The 20,957-nt window shown below is 49.9% G+C and overlaps 1 protein-coding gene across 3 annotated transcripts in view; it reads right to left on the bottom strand.

The window, feature by feature from the left end:
- Nucleotides 1-20,957, bottom strand: part of LOC119958024 (RAC-beta serine/threonine-protein kinase) — a 111,338-nt gene that overhangs the window by 25,240 nt on the left and 65,141 nt on the right. For all 3 annotated transcript variants that reach the window (XM_038786288.1, XM_038786287.1, XM_038786289.1), the window contains 3 exons: nt 10,997-11,167; nt 4,854-4,982; nt 2,861-2,972 (listed from right to left, as the gene is read on the bottom strand). In XM_038786288.1, the coding sequence (XP_038642216.1) occupies nt 2,861-2,972; nt 4,854-4,982; nt 10,997-11,042 (287 nt within the window). In that variant the 5' untranslated portion in view covers nt 11,043-11,167. The remainder of the gene's footprint in view (nt 1-2,860; nt 2,973-4,853; nt 4,983-10,996; nt 11,168-20,957) is intronic.

Here is a 20,957-nt window from a genome sequence, read left to right as displayed (position 1 = left end):
ACAGAGTGCGCGTGTGCGCGCGGGCGTAGAACAGAGTGCGCGTGCGCGCAGAACAGAGTGTGTGTGTGCGTGTGGTCCATTGCGCCAAAGGCGAGCGGTAGTTCACTGGGATGAGCAGGGGAAATATTAACACAGCTGCCCACCAGACGTCCATACACAAGGTGCTTCTGCCCCTTCCTGCTGCACAGCAGACTGTCCAATTACAGATAAAGCACTTTCACTCATACCCGGGAAAAAGATTGGGCAGTTCCCATCGCTTTGGTCTTTGCATTGGAGTATCACTGGCAAGTCCAGCATTTATTACCCATCCCGGATTGCCCTGGAGCAGGCGAGGGTGAGCCATCTACAGCTGACTGCCTTGCTCGCCCATTTCAGGGTGCGGTTCATTTCAACCACATTGTGCGAGTCAACCACATTGCTGTGGGTCTGGAAGCACGTGTAAGCCAAACCAAGTAAGGATGGTGGATTTCCTTATGGAAAATAGGCCATTCAGCCCTTCGAGCTTGCTCTGCCATTCATGATGATCATGGCTGATCAGCCAACTCAATAGCCTAATCCTGCTTTCCCCCCCCATTTCCTTTGATCCCTCCACCTCTCCAAGTGCTTTCTCTAACTGCTTCTTGAAAATATACAGAGTTTTGGCCTCAATTACTTTCTGTGGTAACGAGTTCCACAGGCCGACCACTCTCAGGTGAAGAAATCTCTCCTCATCTCTGTCCTAAATAGTCCACCCCGTATCCTCAGACTGTGAGCCCCTGGTTCTGAACACTCCTACAGTCGGGAACATCCTTCCTGCATCTACTCTGTCTCGCCCTGTTAAGAATTTCATAGGTTTCTAAGAGGCAGGAGCAGGAGTAGGCCACACCGAGCCTGCTTCGCCCTTCATTATGATCACTGCTGATCTTCAGGGGCTCCAACTCCATTTTCCCTCAAATCCCTGAGACACCAAAGATTGGCCTGTCCCAGTTTGAAATGTATTCAACGATGGAGCAGCCACAACCCTCGGGAGGTAGAGAATTCCAAAGATTCACAAGCCTCTGAGTGAAGACATTTCTCATCTCAGTCCTAAATGATTGCCCCCCCCCCACTTTTCCAGAGACTGTGCCCCCGTGGCTTAAGATTCCCCGACCAATGGAAACAATCTCTAAAGAGCGTCCACCCCATCACCCCCCCTTCAGAATTGTGAGATTGCCTCCAATTCATCTAAACCCCAGAGGATACAAGCCCAATTTACCCAGCCTCTCATAGGACAACCCCTCCCTCCCCAGGGACCATTCAGTGAACCTTTGCTGTACTGCCTCCAATACCAGTGTATCCTTTCCCAAATGTGGAGACCGAAATGGCACATGGAATTCCAGATGTGGTCCCCCCAAACCCCTGTACAACCGCAGCAAGACATCTCTATTCCTGTACTCCAATCCGCTTGCAATCAAGGCCAACGTGGCCATTTGCCTTCCTAATCGCTTGCGGCACCTGCATGCCAACGTGCGGCACCTGCATGCCAACGTGCGGCACCTGCATGCCAACGTGCGGCATCCTTTGTGCCAGCAGGCCCGAGACACTTTGAAATTCAACACTTTCCAGCTTCTCGCCTTTTCAAAGCTATTCTGCTTTTTTAATCTTCCGACCAAAGTGATCTTACACTTCCGTTAGAATGCTCCACCCACCATCTCTTTGCCCACTCACTTAACCAGCCTTGATCTTTTTGAAGCCTCTGTGTCCTCCTCAGAGCTTACCTTTCCACTTTGGTACTATCAGCAAATTTAGACACATGACTATCTGTGTCTCTTCATCCAAGTCATTAATATAGATTGGAAATAGCCGAGGCCCCAGCACTGATCCTTGCGGCACTCCACTATTGACTGGAAAAGCCCCTTCGAGAAAGGACATTTTGTGAACCACATGGTTCTTCCGACAGTCTGGTGGCTTCATGATCATCGTTAACAAGAATAGCGTTTTGTTCCAGGTGGCACAGTGGTTAGCACTTCTGCCACACAGCGCCAGGGGACCCGGGTTCAATTCCGGTCTTGGGTGACTGTGTGGAGTTTGCATGTTCTCGCCGTGTCTGCGTGGGTTTCCTACGGGTGCTCCATCATCGTCCAACCCCTGCCCGCCCCCCCCTACCCCCCCTTAAACACACACAGAGTCTAAAAATATGCAGGTTAGGTGGATTGGCCATGCTAAATTGCCCCGTCGTTTCCAAAGATGTGCAGGTTAGGTGGGCTTGCGGGCCTAGTTAGGGTGCTCTTTAAGAAGGTGTGTTATGTTTTCCTCGTTAGTATCCCCGCCTGTCACGCAGGAGTCCAGGGTTCAATTCCCCAATGAGGAGGCATCGAATTTCTAGGCAGCATGGTAGCACAAGTGGATAGCACTGTGGCTTCACAGCGCCAGAGTCCCAGGTTCGATTCCCCGCTGGGTCACTGTGTGTGGAGTCTGCACGTTCTTCCCGTGTGTGCGTGGGTTTCCTCCGGGTGCTCCGGTTTCCTCCCACAGTCCAAAGGTGTGCAGGTTGGGTGGATTGGCCATGCTAAATTGCCCTTAGTGTCCACAAAGGTTAGATGGGGTTATTGGGTTACGGGGATAGGGTGGGAGGGAGGGCTTAAAGTGGGTCGGTGCCGACTAGATGGGCCGAATGGCCTCCTTCTGCACGGTAGGAATTCTATAGAAGTGAACATAGGCCCCTTAGAGAATGAGACTGGGAAATAATAAGCAGGAAATGGCAGAGAGCAGTTAAACAAACACTTTTCATCCAATTGAATTTTAAGCACTGGGGTGTGAGATTTGAACTTGTGTCTCCAGAACATCAGTCTGGGCCTCTGGATTACTAGCGACATTGCCGCCCCCCCATCACTGTCCTCACCTCTCATCTGGTGTATCGACATGGAAGGTCCTCTCGATCACCGTTGTCCACTGCAGGCACCGAATGATAAACGTGTTGGGCCTTGGCCGCTCGGTCTTCATTAGCTGACATTCTAATTGAACAGTGAAATACGTTGAGAAGTTACAGATCTGCAGGAAAAGTTTAATATTCCACACAATGCACAGCACAGCACAGACACAAGCCAATCAGCTCAAGCTGGTGCCCTACATCCTACTTCATCGCGTCCTCGCTGTACCCTCCTTCCTTTCCAGTGTCCCTCTAGCTTCCTCTTCAATCCATCTGCGCTATTTGCTTCAACCAACCCCCGAAAGTCTCGTCTTTTCCTCGAATTCCCGGCTGGATGTATTAGAGGTCTTTGCATCGACGCTCTGGTCTGCCCCGGAAGCGGGAGAATCTTCTCCGCGCTGACCCCCCCCCCCCCTCCAGGCCCCACAGAGTTCTGGACACGTCTCCAAGAAGAGAGTTCCAGCCAGTTCAGGCTTTCCTGGCGGTTATAACCGGTTAGTAAAATCCCCTGGCAGTCCCTTGTGCAGAACGGCTCAATGCAACACAAGATGGCTCATTTACCTGCTGGGGATAATGACTCACCGGTTGCCATTTGGTTATTGAAAGAATCTGACATTAGAACACAAAGAACATATTTGCATTTACATACAACCCTCCACGACCCCAGGACATCTCAAAGCGCTTTGAAACCAATAATGTACTTTTCAAGTGTAATGTTGTGCTGTAGCCAAATTGCGCACCAAGTACACACGTAAGCCGCTAAGAGCAGGTTACCTGATCACTGAATAACATTGGTTTGTCTGTTTTCCAGCTTATGATGCTTGAATTGCCATATTTACAATAACAATACTTCATCAGCTGCATATTGCTTTGGGATACCCAGAGATCTTGACAGGTGCTATATAAATGCAAATTCTTACCCCACAGAACACGACTTCAAGGGTTTATTTTGAGGAAGCCATTTCCCCAACGTTTCCGTGTTGCTTATTGCTACGTCAAACACGGTAGCAGAGCCTGAAGCGCGATTGGGGGCCGAAATCTTCCCTCAAGATCAACAAAGATTTGACATTCACTGGGGCTGAGACCCATCCCTAGCCATACATTGGCTGTGCCAACTCCTTGTGCCATTTATCCTCTTCGTTAAAGGAATGTGGCTAGGATAGCCTTTATTGCCCACTCTCACTTCACAAAGTCCAGGAGGTGGTTAACCACCGAGAGAAGGGCGATAAGAAGGATGGCGACACGGTGGTACAGTGCTTAGCACTGTTGCCTCACAGCACAATGAACCCTGGTTCAATTCCGATCTTGGGTGACTGTGTGGGGTTTGCACGTTCTCCCCGTGCCTGCGTGGGTTTCCTCCAGGGGCTCCGGTTTCCTCCCACAGTCCAGAGGTTAGCAAGTTAGTTAACCCAGTAACCCTACCCAACCTTTTTGGACACTACGGGCAATTTAGTGTGGCCAATCCACCCAACCTGCGCATCTTTGGACTGTGGGAGGAAACCGGAGCACCCGGAGGAAACCTACGCAGACACGGGGGGGAACGTGCAGACTCCACACAGACAGTGACCCAAGCCGGAAATCAAACCTGGGACCCGGACGCTGTGAATCAACTGTGCTAACCACTGTGCTGCTGTGCCACCCATTTAGTCCCATATCAGGGCGGTTTACGGCTCGGCGCTAAACCTGGGAGCCGATGGTGTTACCGTGGTGTTATGGTGCAACTTGCCTCCCTTGTACATCCAGACAGTAGAGGTTGCAGATTGGTGGGCTGTTGCAACAAAACTCTAGCACATTGCTCCTATAATACCGTTAAGCTGGAGAGTTTCAGGATTTTGGTCCAAGCAGCCACGAAGGAAGGGTAACATATTGCCACGTTAGGGTGCATGACTTGGAGGGGAACTGGTGTACATCATACGTAGGCCCTTCAACCAATGTATTACTGACCCTTCCCCCACCAAAGACTCACCTGCTACAGAGAAGTTGTTTAACGGTGGCAAACCGTGATCTGGGCTCTCCGGCTTCTCTTTGTAGCCAATAAAGGAGCCATCCGATTTCAACAGGAAGTACCTGGGCCTCCATGTTTTAATATATTCACCTGCGTGCAACAAAGAGGAAGGTTAAGACAGAGTCGATTCGGCTGGGTCAACTGGCCAATGCCGCAATGGTCCCAGGGAAAATGGTGCATTAAGATTTGGAAAGACGCCACCTCTCGCACAACTTAAAACACATCCACGCACGGCGCAAGTCACCACCGGAAAAATAAAGGGTTAGAGTCCACCTGGACATTCCGGTGAACCATCCGAATGATCAGCCCATTATCCGGAGGACTGGCATGGAACATCACAGGGAATGAAAGGCCTCCATCTTCCAGCTCCCCTTGTAAACTCTGCAAGTATGAACACAGCAAGCTTGTTCCTGAAATAGGGATGGGCATAACTGATGAAACATAGGAAACAGGAGTAGGCCATTCAGCCCCTCAGGCCTGTGCTGCCATTCAACGATTCCCGTTCATCGAGCACAATTGATGACCCAAACCAAGGGCTGTGCAAACAACAGAGTGAAAGTCGTCGTCTCTGCTCGGTTTAGGATCCGGCAAGGGTGCCACTCGTAGGCAGAGGCAAAGACAAACTTTGGAGAGAGTTGGAAGGGGGGGGGAGGGGAGGTTTAACACACTTTGGTCAACAGAATTAATTTAAAAAACACAAGTTTCTGATCTTCATGAAGAGAGAATTCGACAGCAATAGAAAGTTATGCTAAACCTTTACAGATCGCTGGTTGGGTCTAGGTTTGGGAACTTGGCGATCACCAGAGTTCTGGAAAGATGCTGGGTCGCACCTTGGTTGGCTGGGAAAGACGGGGGGGGGGCGGGGTAATCGTTCTGGGAAGCAGATGCAACTGGGCCAAGGATGGGGAGGCAGGCAACAGGTTTTCTGCAGACAGTCAAGCCAGGAGCACGGGAATAGTCCCAAATTAATCACATGACCAGGTCAGTGAGAGTCAACTGTACGAGATTCGCATCGCGCACATCCAATTGCAAGGATAGGGCGGCACAGTGGTTAGCACTGCTGCCTCACAGACCTGGGACCCGGATTCAATTCCAGCTTCGGGTGACTGCCTGTGTGTGGAGTTTGCACGTTCCCCCCTGTGTCTGCGTGCGTTTCCTCCCACGGTCCAAAGATGTGGTTAGGTAGATTGGTCATGCTAAATTGCCCCTTAGTGTCCAAAGATATGCAGGTTAGATGGGATTACAGGGATAGGGCGGTGGTGTGGGCCTAGGATCAGAGCATCAATGCAGACTCGATGGGCTGAATGGCCTCCTTCTGCACTGTAGGGTTTATGTGACACAACTGCCAATTATCACCTACACTCGAGTATAGCCCAAACTCATCCTCAATCAGTGTCGTACGCCCAATCCCACCAGTCTGCCTTCGTAACAGTCAAATCATCAATACAATTTGATTTATTGTTACGTGTACTAAGGTACAGTGAAAAGTATTGTTCCGCGTACAGTCCAGACAGATCGTTCCATACATGACAAAACATAGGACATATGATAAATACATGATACAAGTACATAGCCATAGGAGAAGCATAATATAAATAGGGGGATAGCTGGGGCACTGAAGCATGAAGCATACGGAGAATAGTGCTACTCAGTAGAGAAGATGCCTAGAGATCAGTTCAGTCCATAAGAGGGTCATTCAGGAGTCAGCGGGAAAGAAGCTGTTTATGAATCTGTTAGTGCGTGTTCTCAGACTTTTGTATCTTCTGCCCGATGGAATATTAATATATTTAGATCAGTGATTGAAAGGGCAGGTGTCGAACCATAGGTGCATTCACCCAGGAGCAACCAACAACCTGCATTCAAAGTAAAACATCCCAAGGCATTTCACAGAAGCGTGATTGCAGAAGGAGATATTCAGACAGTTGGCCAAACATTTGGTCAAAGAGGTAGGTTTAAAAGGAGATGGAGGTAAGGAGGTTCAGGTAGGGAATCACTGCGTTTAGTTCCCCAGTAGCTGGACATACAAACAAGGACCAGGAGGAGTGGGCCATTCATTTAATAAGATTATGGCTGATCTGATAGCAACCTCAAAGCGAGAATCTATCACCCGTTCCACCTCTGCCTTAAAAATATTCAAAGACTCGGCTTCCATCTTAAGGAAAGCACGGTAACCAATGTGCAAACAGGGCCCAAGCTGGCTGCAAGGTCGAAACCAAGACACGGGGCTTTTCTTCATTGAGTCTCTTCACTTGTTCAGTCTCACAGCTCTGCTCCTATACCAACCCAGTGCCCCAGCTATCCCCCTATTTATATTAACTTGTTCAATCACAGAATCCCTACAGTGCAGAAGGCGGCCATTTGGCCCATCGAGTCTGCATCGGCCCTTGCTCCGATAGAGCACCCTTACCTAGGCCCAATCCCTCACTCCTAACCCCACCTAATCTTTTGGGCAACATCAGCAGGGCCAATAAGACCAGAAGACACAGGAGCAGAATTAGGCCATTTGGCCCATCGAGTCTGCTCCAACATTCAATCATGGCTGATATTTTCTCACCCCCATTCTCCTGCCTTCTCCCTTATTAATCAAGAACCGATCTATCTCTGTCTTAATGACACTCAGTGATCTGGCCTCCATAGCCTTCTGCAGCAAACAGTTCCACAGATTCACCACCCTCTGGGTGAAGAAATTCCTCCTCATCTCTGTCTTAAAGGACCGTCCCTTTAGTCTGAGATGGTGTCCTCTGCTTTTAGTTTTTCCGACAAGTGGAAACATCCTCTCCACGTCCATTCTTATCCAGGCCTTGCAGTATCCTGTAAGTTTTAATAAGATTCCCCCCTCATCCTTCTAAACTCCAACGAGTACAGACCCAGAGTCCTCAACCGTTCCTCATACGACAAGTTCTTCATTCCAGGGATCATTCTTGTGAACCTCCCCAGGACTCTTTCCAAGGATAGCACATCCTTCCTTAGATACAGGGCCCAAAACTGCTCACAATACTCCAAATGGGGTCTGACCAGAGCCTTATACAGCCTCAGAAGTACATCCCTGGTCTTGTATTCTAGCCCTCTTGACATGAATGCTAACATTGCTTTTGCCTTCTTAACTACAACTGAACCTGGACATTAACCTTAAGAGAATCGTGAACAAGGACTCCCAAGTCCTTTTGTGCTTCTGATTTCCTAAGCATTTACCCCTTTAGAAAATAGTCTATGCCTCCTTCCAAAGTGCATAACCTTACACTTTTCCACATTGTATTTCATTTGCTCACTCTCCTAGCCTGTCCAAATCCTTCTGCAGTCCCTTTGCTTCCTCAAAACTACCTGTCTCTCTGCAGATCTTTGTATCATCTGCAAACTTAGCAATAGTGCCTACAGTTCCTTCTTCCAGATCATTAATGTATATTGTGAAAAGTTGTGGTCCCAGCACCGATCCCAGAGATACACCGGCTGCCATCCTGAAAAAGACCCCTTTATCCCTACTCTCTGCCTTCTGCCAGTCAGCCAATCATCTATCCATGCCAGGATCTTACCCTTAACACCATGGGCTCTTATTTTATTTAAGTCTCCTATGCAGCACCTTGTCAAAGGCCTTCTGGAAATCTAAATAAATCATGTCCACTGGTTTTCCTCTGTCTAACTTCCTTGCTACCTCCTCAAAGAACTCCAAGAGATTTGTCAGACACGACCTCCCTTTGACAAAGCTGTGCTGACTCAGTCCTACTTTACCATGCATTTCCAAGTACATCGCAATCTCATCTTTAATAACAGACTCTAAAATCTTACCAATGACCGTAATCAGGCTAACCGGCCTATAATTTCCCGTCTTCCCTCTCTTCTTAAACAGCGGTGTTACATTAGCCGCTTTCCTGTCCTCTGGGACCCTTCCTGCCTCCAGTGATTCCTGGAAGATGATCACTAATGCTTCCACAATCTCCACAACCCACCTAACCTGCACATTTTGGACTGTGGGAGGAAACCGGAGCACCCGGGAGGAAACCCACACAGACACGGGGAGAATGTGCAAACTCCACACAGTCACCCGAGGTCGGAGGCGAACCCAGGTCTCTGGCGCTTTGAGGCAGCAGTGCTAACGACTGTGCCGCCCCGCAGCTCTGCTCCCACACAGCCCAGTGTCCCAGCTGTTCCCCATTTACACTCTTTTGATAAACCAAATTAATAAAAAGGCAAATTTCCTAAGTGCTTAATGAAACAATGCCCTCCACTTGTGTATACCAGCAACATAATTAGAACACTATTAACAACGCTGGGGTAAAGAAAACCGAGGATGTACAGGAGACCGGAGTAAACAACAAAACATTAAGAGCAGAGCAATGGAGCGGGGGTGGGGGGTAAACCTCAATAAACAGCTTTCTTTTTAAAGTTAGGTGTTAAGTTGATTTTTTTTTAAAAGGCATGGGTTGCTAAGTGTCACGGAGCACACAAGATTAAACTTTCATTAATCATTAACATGGACGCAGCTCAAATACTTAAAAGAGCTCAACGTAACCCCTCCTCCCTATAGGATGTCAGAAAGGGACAGACGGTATAGAGATTCAGAGGCGACATCAGGGATAAGAAACTTTAACGAGGAGAACTCACTGGGACACATAGCAGGAGGTGATCCGATTAGATATATTCAAAAATGTAAGGATTTTGACAAAGCGTATAGGGGAAAAACTACTCCCGCTAGCTTAGGGGTGTGTTTTCAATTAAAAACATGGTAATAAACTTGACAATGGCTCTCAAATTGAGAGCGCTGCTTCTAGGTTTCATTGTGCTATATATAAACTGCCTTAGACTCTTGATTCAGATCTGTAGTTCATTCCTGGGCATCTATTGTATATTCATTCCATATGTACCCGATCTGAGGCCTATTTGTGACAATAAGCGATTTTCATTTCATTTCAACATCCATCTCAGCCGTCTCACAACCCGACGGGAGGAAATGGAACTTCCTGATCATGAATAGGCATTCCCTGTTACTATTAACGCCACATTCTCCACTTAGCAGTCAGTCATAATAAAACTGACGGATTATTTCTTATTCACACTTCTTTCCACCTGCTAACCAGGGTCAAAATATTGTGGACCAGCCTCTTCTGGTCACGTGGAGCAGGCGCCTTTTCTGGAAAATGTATTCGCGATCTGGAGACGTGCGTCGCCAGCAAGGCCGACATCTATTGTCTATCCACAACTACCCTGTGCGGGTCTGTGCGGAGTCTGCACGTTCTCCCCGTGTCTGCGTGGGTTTCCTCCAGATGCTCCGGTTTCCTCCCACAGTCCAAAGATGCGCAGGTTAGGTGGATTGGCCGTGATAAATTGTCCCTTATTGTCCAAAAAGGTTGGGTGGGGTTGCTGGTTGCAGGGGTAGGGTAGGGGTGTGGACTTGGGTCGGGTGTTCTTCCCAAGGGCCGCTGTAGACTCGATGGGCCGAATGGCCTCCTACTGCACTGTAGATTCTATGATTCTACCCTCGAGGAGGGAATAGGGAGGGGGAGGTGGGCCTCGATAGGGTCCTCTTTTGGAGGGCTGGTGCAGACTTGATGGGCCGAATGGCCTCCTTCTGCACTGTAGATTCTATGATTCTACCCTCGAGGAGGCAATGGTGTGCCCACGGTGCAATTGAGGTTTGCACTGATGCCTCACAGCACCAGTGACCCGGGTTCAATTACGGCCTTGGGTGACTGCGTGCAGTTTGCACGTTCTCCCCGTGTCTGCCCGGGTTTCCTCCCACAGTCCAAAGATGTGAAGGTTTGGTGGGGTTGCGGGAATAGGGAGGGGGAAGTGGGCCTCGATAGGGTCCTCTTTCGGAGGGTTGGTGCAGACTCGATGGGCCAAAGGGCCTGCTTCTGCACGGTAGGCAATCTAAGATTTTAAGTCAGGAATTCCAGGCTTTAGGAGCGGCTGATGTTCCAATTTAACACGGCGCATGATTTGGAGAGGAACTTGCAGGTGGTGGTGGTCCCACGTAGCTGCTGCCTTTGCCCACCTATGTGGTAACGGCCAACAGCTTGGAGAGGCGCTGTCCGAGATGCCTCAGCTTCCTAGAGTTTAGTGATCAACAAACGTTTTCGTGGCATCAACTCGTCAGAATACACACTCACCTCTTTTATGAAGCCATCCCTCCTTCACAACTGACACTTCATTCATATTGGTACCAGAATAGTCTGAGGAAAACACCCGGATTCACTCAAAGATGGAGGGGAGGCCCCTCACTGACCCCCAACGACAGGATCCTCAGCAACTCGCCCCTCTTCCCCAACACAGCACGGAATCTGCAGCAAGAGAAATTGTAATGAGTCAGCAGAGGGAGGAACACCCACACACACGTGTATCTCAATTTAATTGCAAACAAAAGTGAGTTTTGCATCAACGGGAAATGTTGACTGGACCACTTTATTCATCCCAACAGGCACTTGATGCTGAGCGCCAAGAGCAAACCAGGACCACGGAGTCTATTTTTGCTGTGCGTGGCCAGTACCTTCACACACCGACACACACACACACCGACACCCGGCACACACACACACACCGACACACCGACACACACACACACACACCCCGACACACACACACACACCCCCGACACACACACACACACCGACACACACAGACACACCGACACACACACCGACACACCGACACACACACCGACACACACACACCGACACACACACACCGACACACACACACCGACACACACACACCGACACACACACACCGACACACACACACCGACACACACACACCGACACACACCGACCGACACACACCGACCGACACACACCGACCGACACACACCGACCGACACACACCGACCGACACACACACACACACACACACCGACACACACACACACACACCCCGACACACACACACACACCCCGACACACCGACACACACACCCCGGCACACACACACACACACACACACCCCGACACACACACACACACACCCCGACACACACACACACACACACCCCGGCACACACACACACACACCCCGACACACACACACACACACACACACACCCCGACACACACACACCCCGACACACACACACACACACACCCCGACACACACACACACACCCCCGACACACACACACACACCCCGACACACACCATACACCCCGACACACACACATACACCCCGACACCCACACACCCCGACACCCACACACCCCGACACCTACACAGATACACCCCGACACATACAGACACACACCGACACACACACACACACCCCCGACACACACACACACACACCCCGACACACACACACACACACCCCCGACACACACACACACACACCCCGACACACACACACACACACACCCCGACACACACACACACACACACCCCGACACACACACACACACACCCCGACACACACACACACACACACCCCGACACACACACACACACACCCCGACACACACACACACCCCGACACACACACACACCCCGACACACACACACACACACCCCGACACACACACACACACACCCCGACACACACACACACACCCGCGACACACACACACACACACCCCGACACACACACACACACACCCCGACACACACACACACAACCGACACACACACACACAACCGACACACACACACCCGACACACACACAACCGACACACACACCTACACCCACCCACACACACCCTTAAACAGAGACGACCTGTGAGCAGCGCAGGTGGTAGCTTAAAGCTGCTGCGTGACCATAAATGCAAACAGCTTACAGGCATCACTTCCCAACTATTCTGATTAACATAAATAAGCAAGAAAACTACATTACCTGAGGTACATATTAAAGGGACAGTCCCTTAAAGGGAATCTGCTTTCACCAAAGGGCAAATCACAAATGAGACTTGAAGCATTCAACCAAAATGTGATCCAGTGTCAGTGAGGCACTGTAGGTCGGCACGGAAGGTCTCATGGGTGCCGGCGGACACCGCGTTCGCCCGCTCCAAAGGCAACGGAGCACGAGAAGGCCAACATGGTTCGACAAGCCAGCCCCACGACACGGCGAGCTGCAGCCATGACTAAGCGCTTCATCCCTGTCACGCAGCTGTGTCACCTCCTTCGGAAAAGCAGTGAAAAGCCCCACAGGCAATAAGAACACTGGCCAATTCCTCCGCGACACCCGATTCCTCCCCAACAACCATAAACAGTTACGATCGCCCCCATTCACCATATTGCCTGGAGGGGCGGGGTTTGGCAACATGGCGGTCTGTTCCACTGCCAGGTCACTGTAACTGCACTGGGACAGCCTGACCTCCTTTCACGTGGGGCCCTACGTACACACAGATTGCTGCCACCAGCACCCAGGGCTGGAGCGCCTCCGGGTCGGCCACCTCTGTGGAAGGTGTCACCTCACCTGCTGAAATGCTTTGTCGCAGAAGGCCAGGCAATGCACCTTACTGGAGACTTATCTCAGGGTCGCTGTAGATCGGCAGTCCACAGAAGAGGAATGACGGAAAGTTTAAAAACCCCAAAGACACATTTAATTTCAGGTTGATGTGGAGCGTCCCCACGGCGCTACTTTCAAAGGGCAGCGAAGGAGATCTCCCCGGCGTCCTGGCCAACATTCAGCCCTCAGCCTAGCGGCCTTATGGCAAAGCAGTGGCATCCCTACCTCTGGACTAGAAGCTCCGGGTTCAAGTCCAGCGCCAGGTCTTGTTAACCACGCAGGGAGCGTTCCTAACGGGTTGAGAACCAGTTCGGAAATCCTTCCCACACTATTCCCCATAAGGGGAAATAGTGAGTGTGTGTGTGAAGATAATGCTCAAAAACATCTCTCAACCAATATATTATCTGCTCATTATGTGCCTGTGGGAATCTGCAGAGTTTCATAGAATCATTGAATACCTACAGTGCACAAGGAGGCCATTCAGCCCATCGAGTCTGCACCGACCCCACTTAAGCCCTCACTTCCACCCTATCCCCATAGCCCAGCAACCCCACCTAACCTTTTTTTGGACACCAAGGGCAATTTAGCATGGCCAATCCACCCAACCTGCACATCTTTGGGCTGTGGGAGGAAACCGGAGCACCCGGAGGAAACCCACGCACACACGGGGAGAATGTGCAGACTCCGCACAGACAGTGACCCAAGCCGGGAATCGAACCTGGGTCCCTGGAGCTGTGAAGCAACAGTGCTAACCACTCTGCTACCCTGCCGCCCTGTTGGGACACCAAGGTGCAAACTTACAATGCTGACAATGTTTTGAGGCATCCACAGGCTGCAAAAAGCCCCACATCAGTATTTATATATTCCCTCTTCCGCCAGGATTTGGTCACCTTGGAGCACCGAAGATTCTTGCTCCTAGGGGGCTGAATTCTCACTCTCTTGCTCACCCGGGGCCACCAAACGGTGGGAACGCCACCTCCTTCAGTCATGGGGCTGAAGTGGGGAGGGAGCCAGAGATAGAGAAAGCGATCAGGGACGGCCGCGATAAACTGGTTACTGTGACAAGCTGGCCAAGAACTGCTACATTTCAGCGCTCGCATCGAGCGTGGACAGTTCACGGAATAGCTCGGGGCTTCCAAAGGGCAGAAGGAGCTCCAGGATAGTGTGAAAGGCTCGGCAAAATCATTGAACTTTGTGAGAACAGTGTGAGAATGCAGAGTCAGGTTGGAGGTACTCGGGAGAGCTCAGGTTATGCAGTCTGAGAAACCAGGTCGGCGTTTGACTGCTCCAAAATCTCAGAGCGATCCATGCCTCTCATCACACTGGGTAACAAAATTCCACATTTCAAAATGCAAGATGAATGCAATGAAACCACAGAATTATTAGTTTTGAATTCATTCCATGGGGGGCGACGGCACTCACCGGCTGGGCCGGCCCTTATTGCCCATCCCTAATTGCCCTGCTTGCTGGGCCATTTCAGAGCCAGTCAATGGTAAGGACGGCAGATTTCCTTCCCTAAAGGGCAGCAGTGAACCAAGATGGATTTTTACGACAGTCAACAAGGGTTTCATGGTCATCGTTAACACTTTTCATGCCAGGTTTTTACTGAATTCACCAGCTGCCGTGGTGGGATTTGAACCTGGGGCTCCAGAGCATTGCCCTGCGTCCCTAGATTAGCCCAGTGACAGTACCACTAAGCCATCAGCTCCCCTTTATGTTAATCTGAGCAATCACCAACTTTCACTAATAGGTGAAATTTAACACCGTGTCCACTTAAAGTGAAAACACCCAAGGGACTAGTTTGCAATCCAAGAGGAGGCCATTCGGCCCATTGTGCTAATGGGAGCTTGCTGTGCATAAATGCTCTGGGCCTTGTAGGATTCCCTCTTGAGGGATGAGAGAGCAGGTGGTGATAGGTTTGCTGAACCTTGCCTCTCCTGATTGTTCCCCTGGCTGCTTGTGACATTCGATGGCACTCCCACCGCTGAATCCCCACTATCAACACCCTGGGGGTTACCACTGGCCAGAAACGGAACTGGACTAGCCACATAAATACTCAGGTATAAAAGCAGGTCAGAGGCTGGGAATTCTGGAGTGTAATACACCTTCTGACCCCCCAAAGCCTGTCCACCATCTACAAGGCACAAGTGTGATGGAATACTCTCCACTTGCCTGGGTGAGTGCAGCTCCAACAACACTCGGCTCCAACGCCATCCAGGACAAAGCAGCCCTGTTTGATTGGCACCAATTCCACCACCATTCAATTCCTTCACCATTGAAGTGGCAGCCGCGTGTACCATCTCCAAGATTCACTGCAGGGACTCACCAAGGCTCCTTCGGCAGCACCTTCCAAACTCACGTCCTTCTAGATGGTAGTGGTCAAGGATAGCAGATACCTGGGTACCCCACCACCTGGAGGTTCCACTTCAAGTCACTCACCATCTTAACTCAGAACATAGAACAGTGCAGCACAGAACAGGCCCTTCGGCCCTCGATGATGTGCTGAGCTTTGTCCAAAACCAAGATCAAGCTATCCCACTCCTTCATTCTGGTGTGCTCCATGTGCCTATCCAATAGCCTCTTGAAAGTTCCTAAAGTGTCCGACTCCACTATCACAGCAGGCAGTCCATTCCACACTCTAACCACTCTCTGAGTAAAGACCCACCTCAGATATCCCTCCTACATCTCCCACCCCGAACCTTATAGTTATGTCCCCTTGTAACAGCTACATCCACCAGAGGAAATAATCTCTGAACGTCCACTCTATCAATCCCCCTCATCATCTTATAAACCTCTATTAAGTCACCTCTCATCCTCCTCCGCTCCAAAGAGAAAAGCCCTAGCTCCCTCAACCTTTCCTCATAAGACCTATCCTCCAATCCAGGCAGCATCCTGGTAAATCTCCTTTGCACCCTTTCCAATGCTTCCACATCCTTCCTATAATGAGGTGACCAGAACTGCACACAATACTCCAAATGTGGTCTCACCAGGGTCCTGTACAGTTGCAGCATAACCTCACTGCTCTTAAACTTAGAAATATATCGTCCGTTCCTTCAAAAACCTGGAACTCCCTCGCTAACAGCACTGTCAGTGTACCTACACCACACGGACTGCAGCGGCTCAAGAAGACGGCTCACCACTACCTTCAAATGCACTAGTGATAATTTACCAAAATTCACTAGACTCTGGGTGGTCCCGGCGGATTTGAAATTAGCAAACGTGACACCACTGTTTAAAAAAGGAGATGGGCAGAAAGCGGGTAATTATAGGCCAGTGAGCTTAACTTCGGTAGTAGGGAAGATGCTAGAATCTATTATCAAGGAAGAAATAGCAAGGTACCTGGATGAAAATTGTCCCATTGGGCAGCATGGGTTCATAAAGGGCAGGTTGTGCCAAACTAATTTAGTGGAACATTACCAGTGTGGTAGATAACGGGGAGCCAATGGATGTGGTATATCTGGATTTCCAGAAAGCATTTGACAAAGTGCCACACAAAAGGTTGCTGCATAAGATAAAGATGCATGGCATTAAGGGTAAAGTAGTGGCATGGATAGAGGATTGGCTAATTAATAGAAAGCAAAGAGTGGGGATTAATGGGTGTTTCTGAGGTTGGCAACCAGTAGCTAGTGGTGTCCCTCAGGGATCAGTGTTGGGCCCACAATTGTTCACAATTTACATAGATGATTTGGAGTTGGGGACCAAGGGCAATGTGTCCAAGTTTGCAGACGACACGAAGATGAGTGGTAAAGCAAAAAGTGCAGAGGATACTGGAAGTCTGCAGAGGGATTTGGATAGGTTAAGTGAATGGGCTAGGGTCTGGCAGATGGAATACAATGTTGACAAATGTGAGGTTATCCATTTTGGTAGGAATAACTAGCAAAAGGGATGATTATTTAAATGATAAAATATTAAAACATGCTGCTGTGCAGAGAGACCTGGGTGTGCTAGTGCATGAGTCGCAAAAAGTTGGTTTACAGGTGCAACAGGTGATTAAGAAGGCAAATGGAATTTTATCCTTCATTGCTAGAGGGATGGAGTTTAAGACTAGGGAGGTTATGCTGCAATTGTATAAGATGTTAGTGAGGCCACACCTGGAGTAGTGTGTTCAGTTTTGGTCTCCTTATCCGAGATAGGACATACTGGCACTGGAGGGTGTGCAGAGGAGATTCACTAGGTTAATCCCAGAGCTGAAGGGGTTGGATTAAGAGGAGAGGTTGAGTAGACTGGGACTGTACTCGTTGGAATTTAGAAGGATGCGGGGGAGGGGGGGGGGGGGGGGGGGAAGAGGAGATCTTATAGAAACATATAAAATTATGAAGGGAATAGATAGGATAGATGCGGGCAGGTTGTTTACACTGGCGGGTAAAAGCAGAACTGGGGGCATAGCCGCAAAATAAGGGGAAGTAGATTTAGGACTGAGTTTAGGAGGAACGTCTTCAACCAAAGGGTTGTGAATCTATGGAATTCCTTGCCCAGTGAAGCGGTTGAGGCTCCTTCATTAAATGTTTTTAAGATAAAGATAGATAGTTTTTTTGAAGAACAAAGGAATAAAAGGTTATGTCGTTCGGGCAGGAAAATGGAGCTGAGTCCACAAAAGATCAGACATGATCTCATTGAATGGCGGAGCAGGCTCGAGGGGCCAGATGGCCGACTCCTGCTCCTAGTTCTTATGTTCTCATGGGGCAATTAGGGATGGGCAGAAAATGTTGGGCCCAGCCATCTCCCGTAAATGAATTAAAACATGATGGCCCGGTGGGGGAGGGAGGGGCAGGAGACGAGGAGGGGGGGGTAGTAGAAGGTGGTTAGAGACATGGAAAGTAATCCAATAAGAAATGAGGGAAGGGGTTAACCCGCTCTAACCACTCTGCACACAAAATAAGTTTCAGAGAACTTTGCTTCTTAGTGATCATTTTAGACCATTGACAACAGCCCCCCAACCCGCCCCAACCTCCACCCCCTCACTGCTGCAGCATTCCCAGAGGAGACAATCTTTCCGCCAGTGTCAATCTTCTAAATTTACCACAATATAAAGCACACAGGAGGGGGAAAACATTCAACTTAAATGAGATGACTTGTAATTATCACACAACATTGAGATGCATTAACCCAAGCACAATGATCCCATTGTTGTCAGAACCAACTACTCGTAATAAGCTGCTGCTTGTACCCACAACCTCCCTGGCAAATCCCCGAGCGTGGAATTATTTTGGTTTACTCGAACAGAGTTCAGCAATACCTTGCCCCCCCTCCCCTCTCGCCCCGGCACAAAAATCCACTATGAACAAATCAAGGATTGGGAAGCACGGCTGTGATCACCCCACAAGAAAGCATCAAAATGATGCTAAAAATAAAAACACCTTTTTCTGCTTTAACAATGACTCACTCTTTGCATAGCAACATGTTCCTCTTACACAGAATTCAACCACAAGCTTCCAGCTCAGAATTCACACCACGCCGGCTGGCTGAGCTTCAGAAGAGGAAAACGAAACTTGCATTCGCATGGCGCCTCTTGAGGCGCCTCAAAAGCACCTCACACACAGCCAGGGGAGGACTCGGGAAGTGTACTGCAGCAACCACAGCAACCAATTTGCTCACAACAGACTTCCACAAACAGCAATGAGATCATGATCAGATGATCTGCATATTTTTTTTTTCCCCCCACAAGCGATGTTGATTGAAGGAAAAACATTTGACCAGAAAGCCTGGCAAAACACCTTCCACGTCCATGGCAAATGGCACTGTGACATCTTTCACGTCAGTGTTTCGGGATCCGGGGGTCCGTGAGGCAAACCAAAACCATTGCTGGACTTTTTGGGAAAAAATATTATCTTGCATTTACGTAGCTCCTTCGGTGTCCCAAGGTGCTTCAGAGCAGTGTCAGAAAATACTGAAGCAGTGCGGGCCCATAAGCAGTAAGACCTGTACAATATCCAGGCTTGGGCTGACAAGTGACACTGGCGCCAGGTAATGACCATCTCCTACAATCTCCAGACAGAATCTACCATCGCCCGTTAATACTCACAGAACATAGTGTAGAAGGAGGCCATTCGGCCCATCGAGACTGCAGCGACCCCACTTAAGCCCTCACTTCCACCCTATCCCTGTACCCCAATAACCCCGCCTAACCTTTTTGCACACTAAGGACGATTTATCATGGCCAATCCACCTAACCTGCACGTCTTTGGACTGTAGGAGGAAACCGGAGCGCCCGGAGGAAACCCACGCAGACACGGGGAGAATGTGCAGACTTCACACAGACAGTGACCCAGCAGGGAATCGAACCTGGGACCCTGGCGCTGTGAATCCACAGTGCTATCCACTTGTGCTACCGCGCCACCCAAATTCAATGGCATTAACACACACACACCAAGATATTCGACAGGAGCCAGGACTAAGCAGCCAACTTGATTAGCACGCACAGCGGCAGCCGTGTACACTGCTGCAGCAACTCACCAAGACTCCTTGGACAGCACCTTCTAAACCCACCACCACTACATCTAGAAGGACAAGGGCAGCAGATACCTGGGAACCCACCACCTGGAGGCTCCCCTCCAAGTCACTCACCGCCCTGACCTGGAAATACATCGGCCGTTCCGTCACTGTCGCCGGGTCAAAATGCTGGAACTTCTTCTCTCTAACCGCACGGTGGGTGTACCTACACCACGTGAATTGCAGCGGCTCAGGGTAGCTCACCACCTTCTCCAGGGCAATTAGGGATGGACAACAGCTGCTGATCTAGCCAGTGACGCCCACATCCTTGGAATTAATAAATGTTTTTTAAAACGGACATTGAGCCAGATAAGGAGACATTAGGACAGATGGCCAAAAGGGTCAGCTTGAAGGGGCACCGTAAAATGCGGGAAGAGAGGTGGAAAGGTTTAGGAAGGAAACCTCCGGGCCTAGTCATGAAAATCACCAGGTTTTGGGCACCAGGAGGTTGACTGATGACAGTTCAGGAGTGTCTCGCTCCAGTTTTGGGATGAGAAGATGCCCAAAAGAACATTCTGGCCATATTGGTGCAGAATTTACCTTGCTATTAGAGTGTGGCGCTATTATTTAGAGGACAGTATCGGTGATTACAAATACATTTGAAAAGATGGGGGTACTTTTACAATCACTATTTCACATCCTATCTGACAAGGCCTCGGTTCAACATCTTACCTGAAGGATGCCACAGATCCCCCTCAGCACTGCATTAAAGAGTCAATTTGGCAAGTCCCTGGGGCGGGATTGAACCCACAAGCTTCTGGCTAGGGCGGGGGCCATGATTTGAGCAGGAGCCTGACAGAGCAGTGGCTCACACCGCAGACTGCCCTTGGTTTGCGGGTGTTCCTCAGTAACATTTCCCCCACTGTTGCCTCTCTGGTGTTCACCAGGCTAATGGTCAACCAGGGAACGCAGCTGTAAACTTCCCGAACCGGTACAATTTGGGTCACTGCCTGCGGAGTCTGCACATTCTCCCCGTGTGTGCGTGGGTTTCCTCCGGGTGCTCTGGTTTCCTCCCACAGTCCAAAGATGTGCGGGTTAGGTGGATCGGCCATGCTAAATTGTCAGGTTAGGTGAGATTGCCGAGTTACGGGGTGGGTTTAAGTGGGGTGCTCATTCTTGCAGACTCGATGGGCCGAATGGCCTCCTTCTGC

This window comes from Scyliorhinus canicula, chromosome 27 (assembly GCF_902713615.1).
Source record: "Scyliorhinus canicula chromosome 27, sScyCan1.1, whole genome shotgun sequence".
Classification (NCBI taxonomy): Eukaryota; Metazoa; Chordata; class Chondrichthyes; order Carcharhiniformes; family Scyliorhinidae; genus Scyliorhinus; species Scyliorhinus canicula.
The sequence above is the reverse complement of the archived record's forward strand: the minus strand, read 5'-3'. Positions and strand labels throughout refer to the sequence as shown.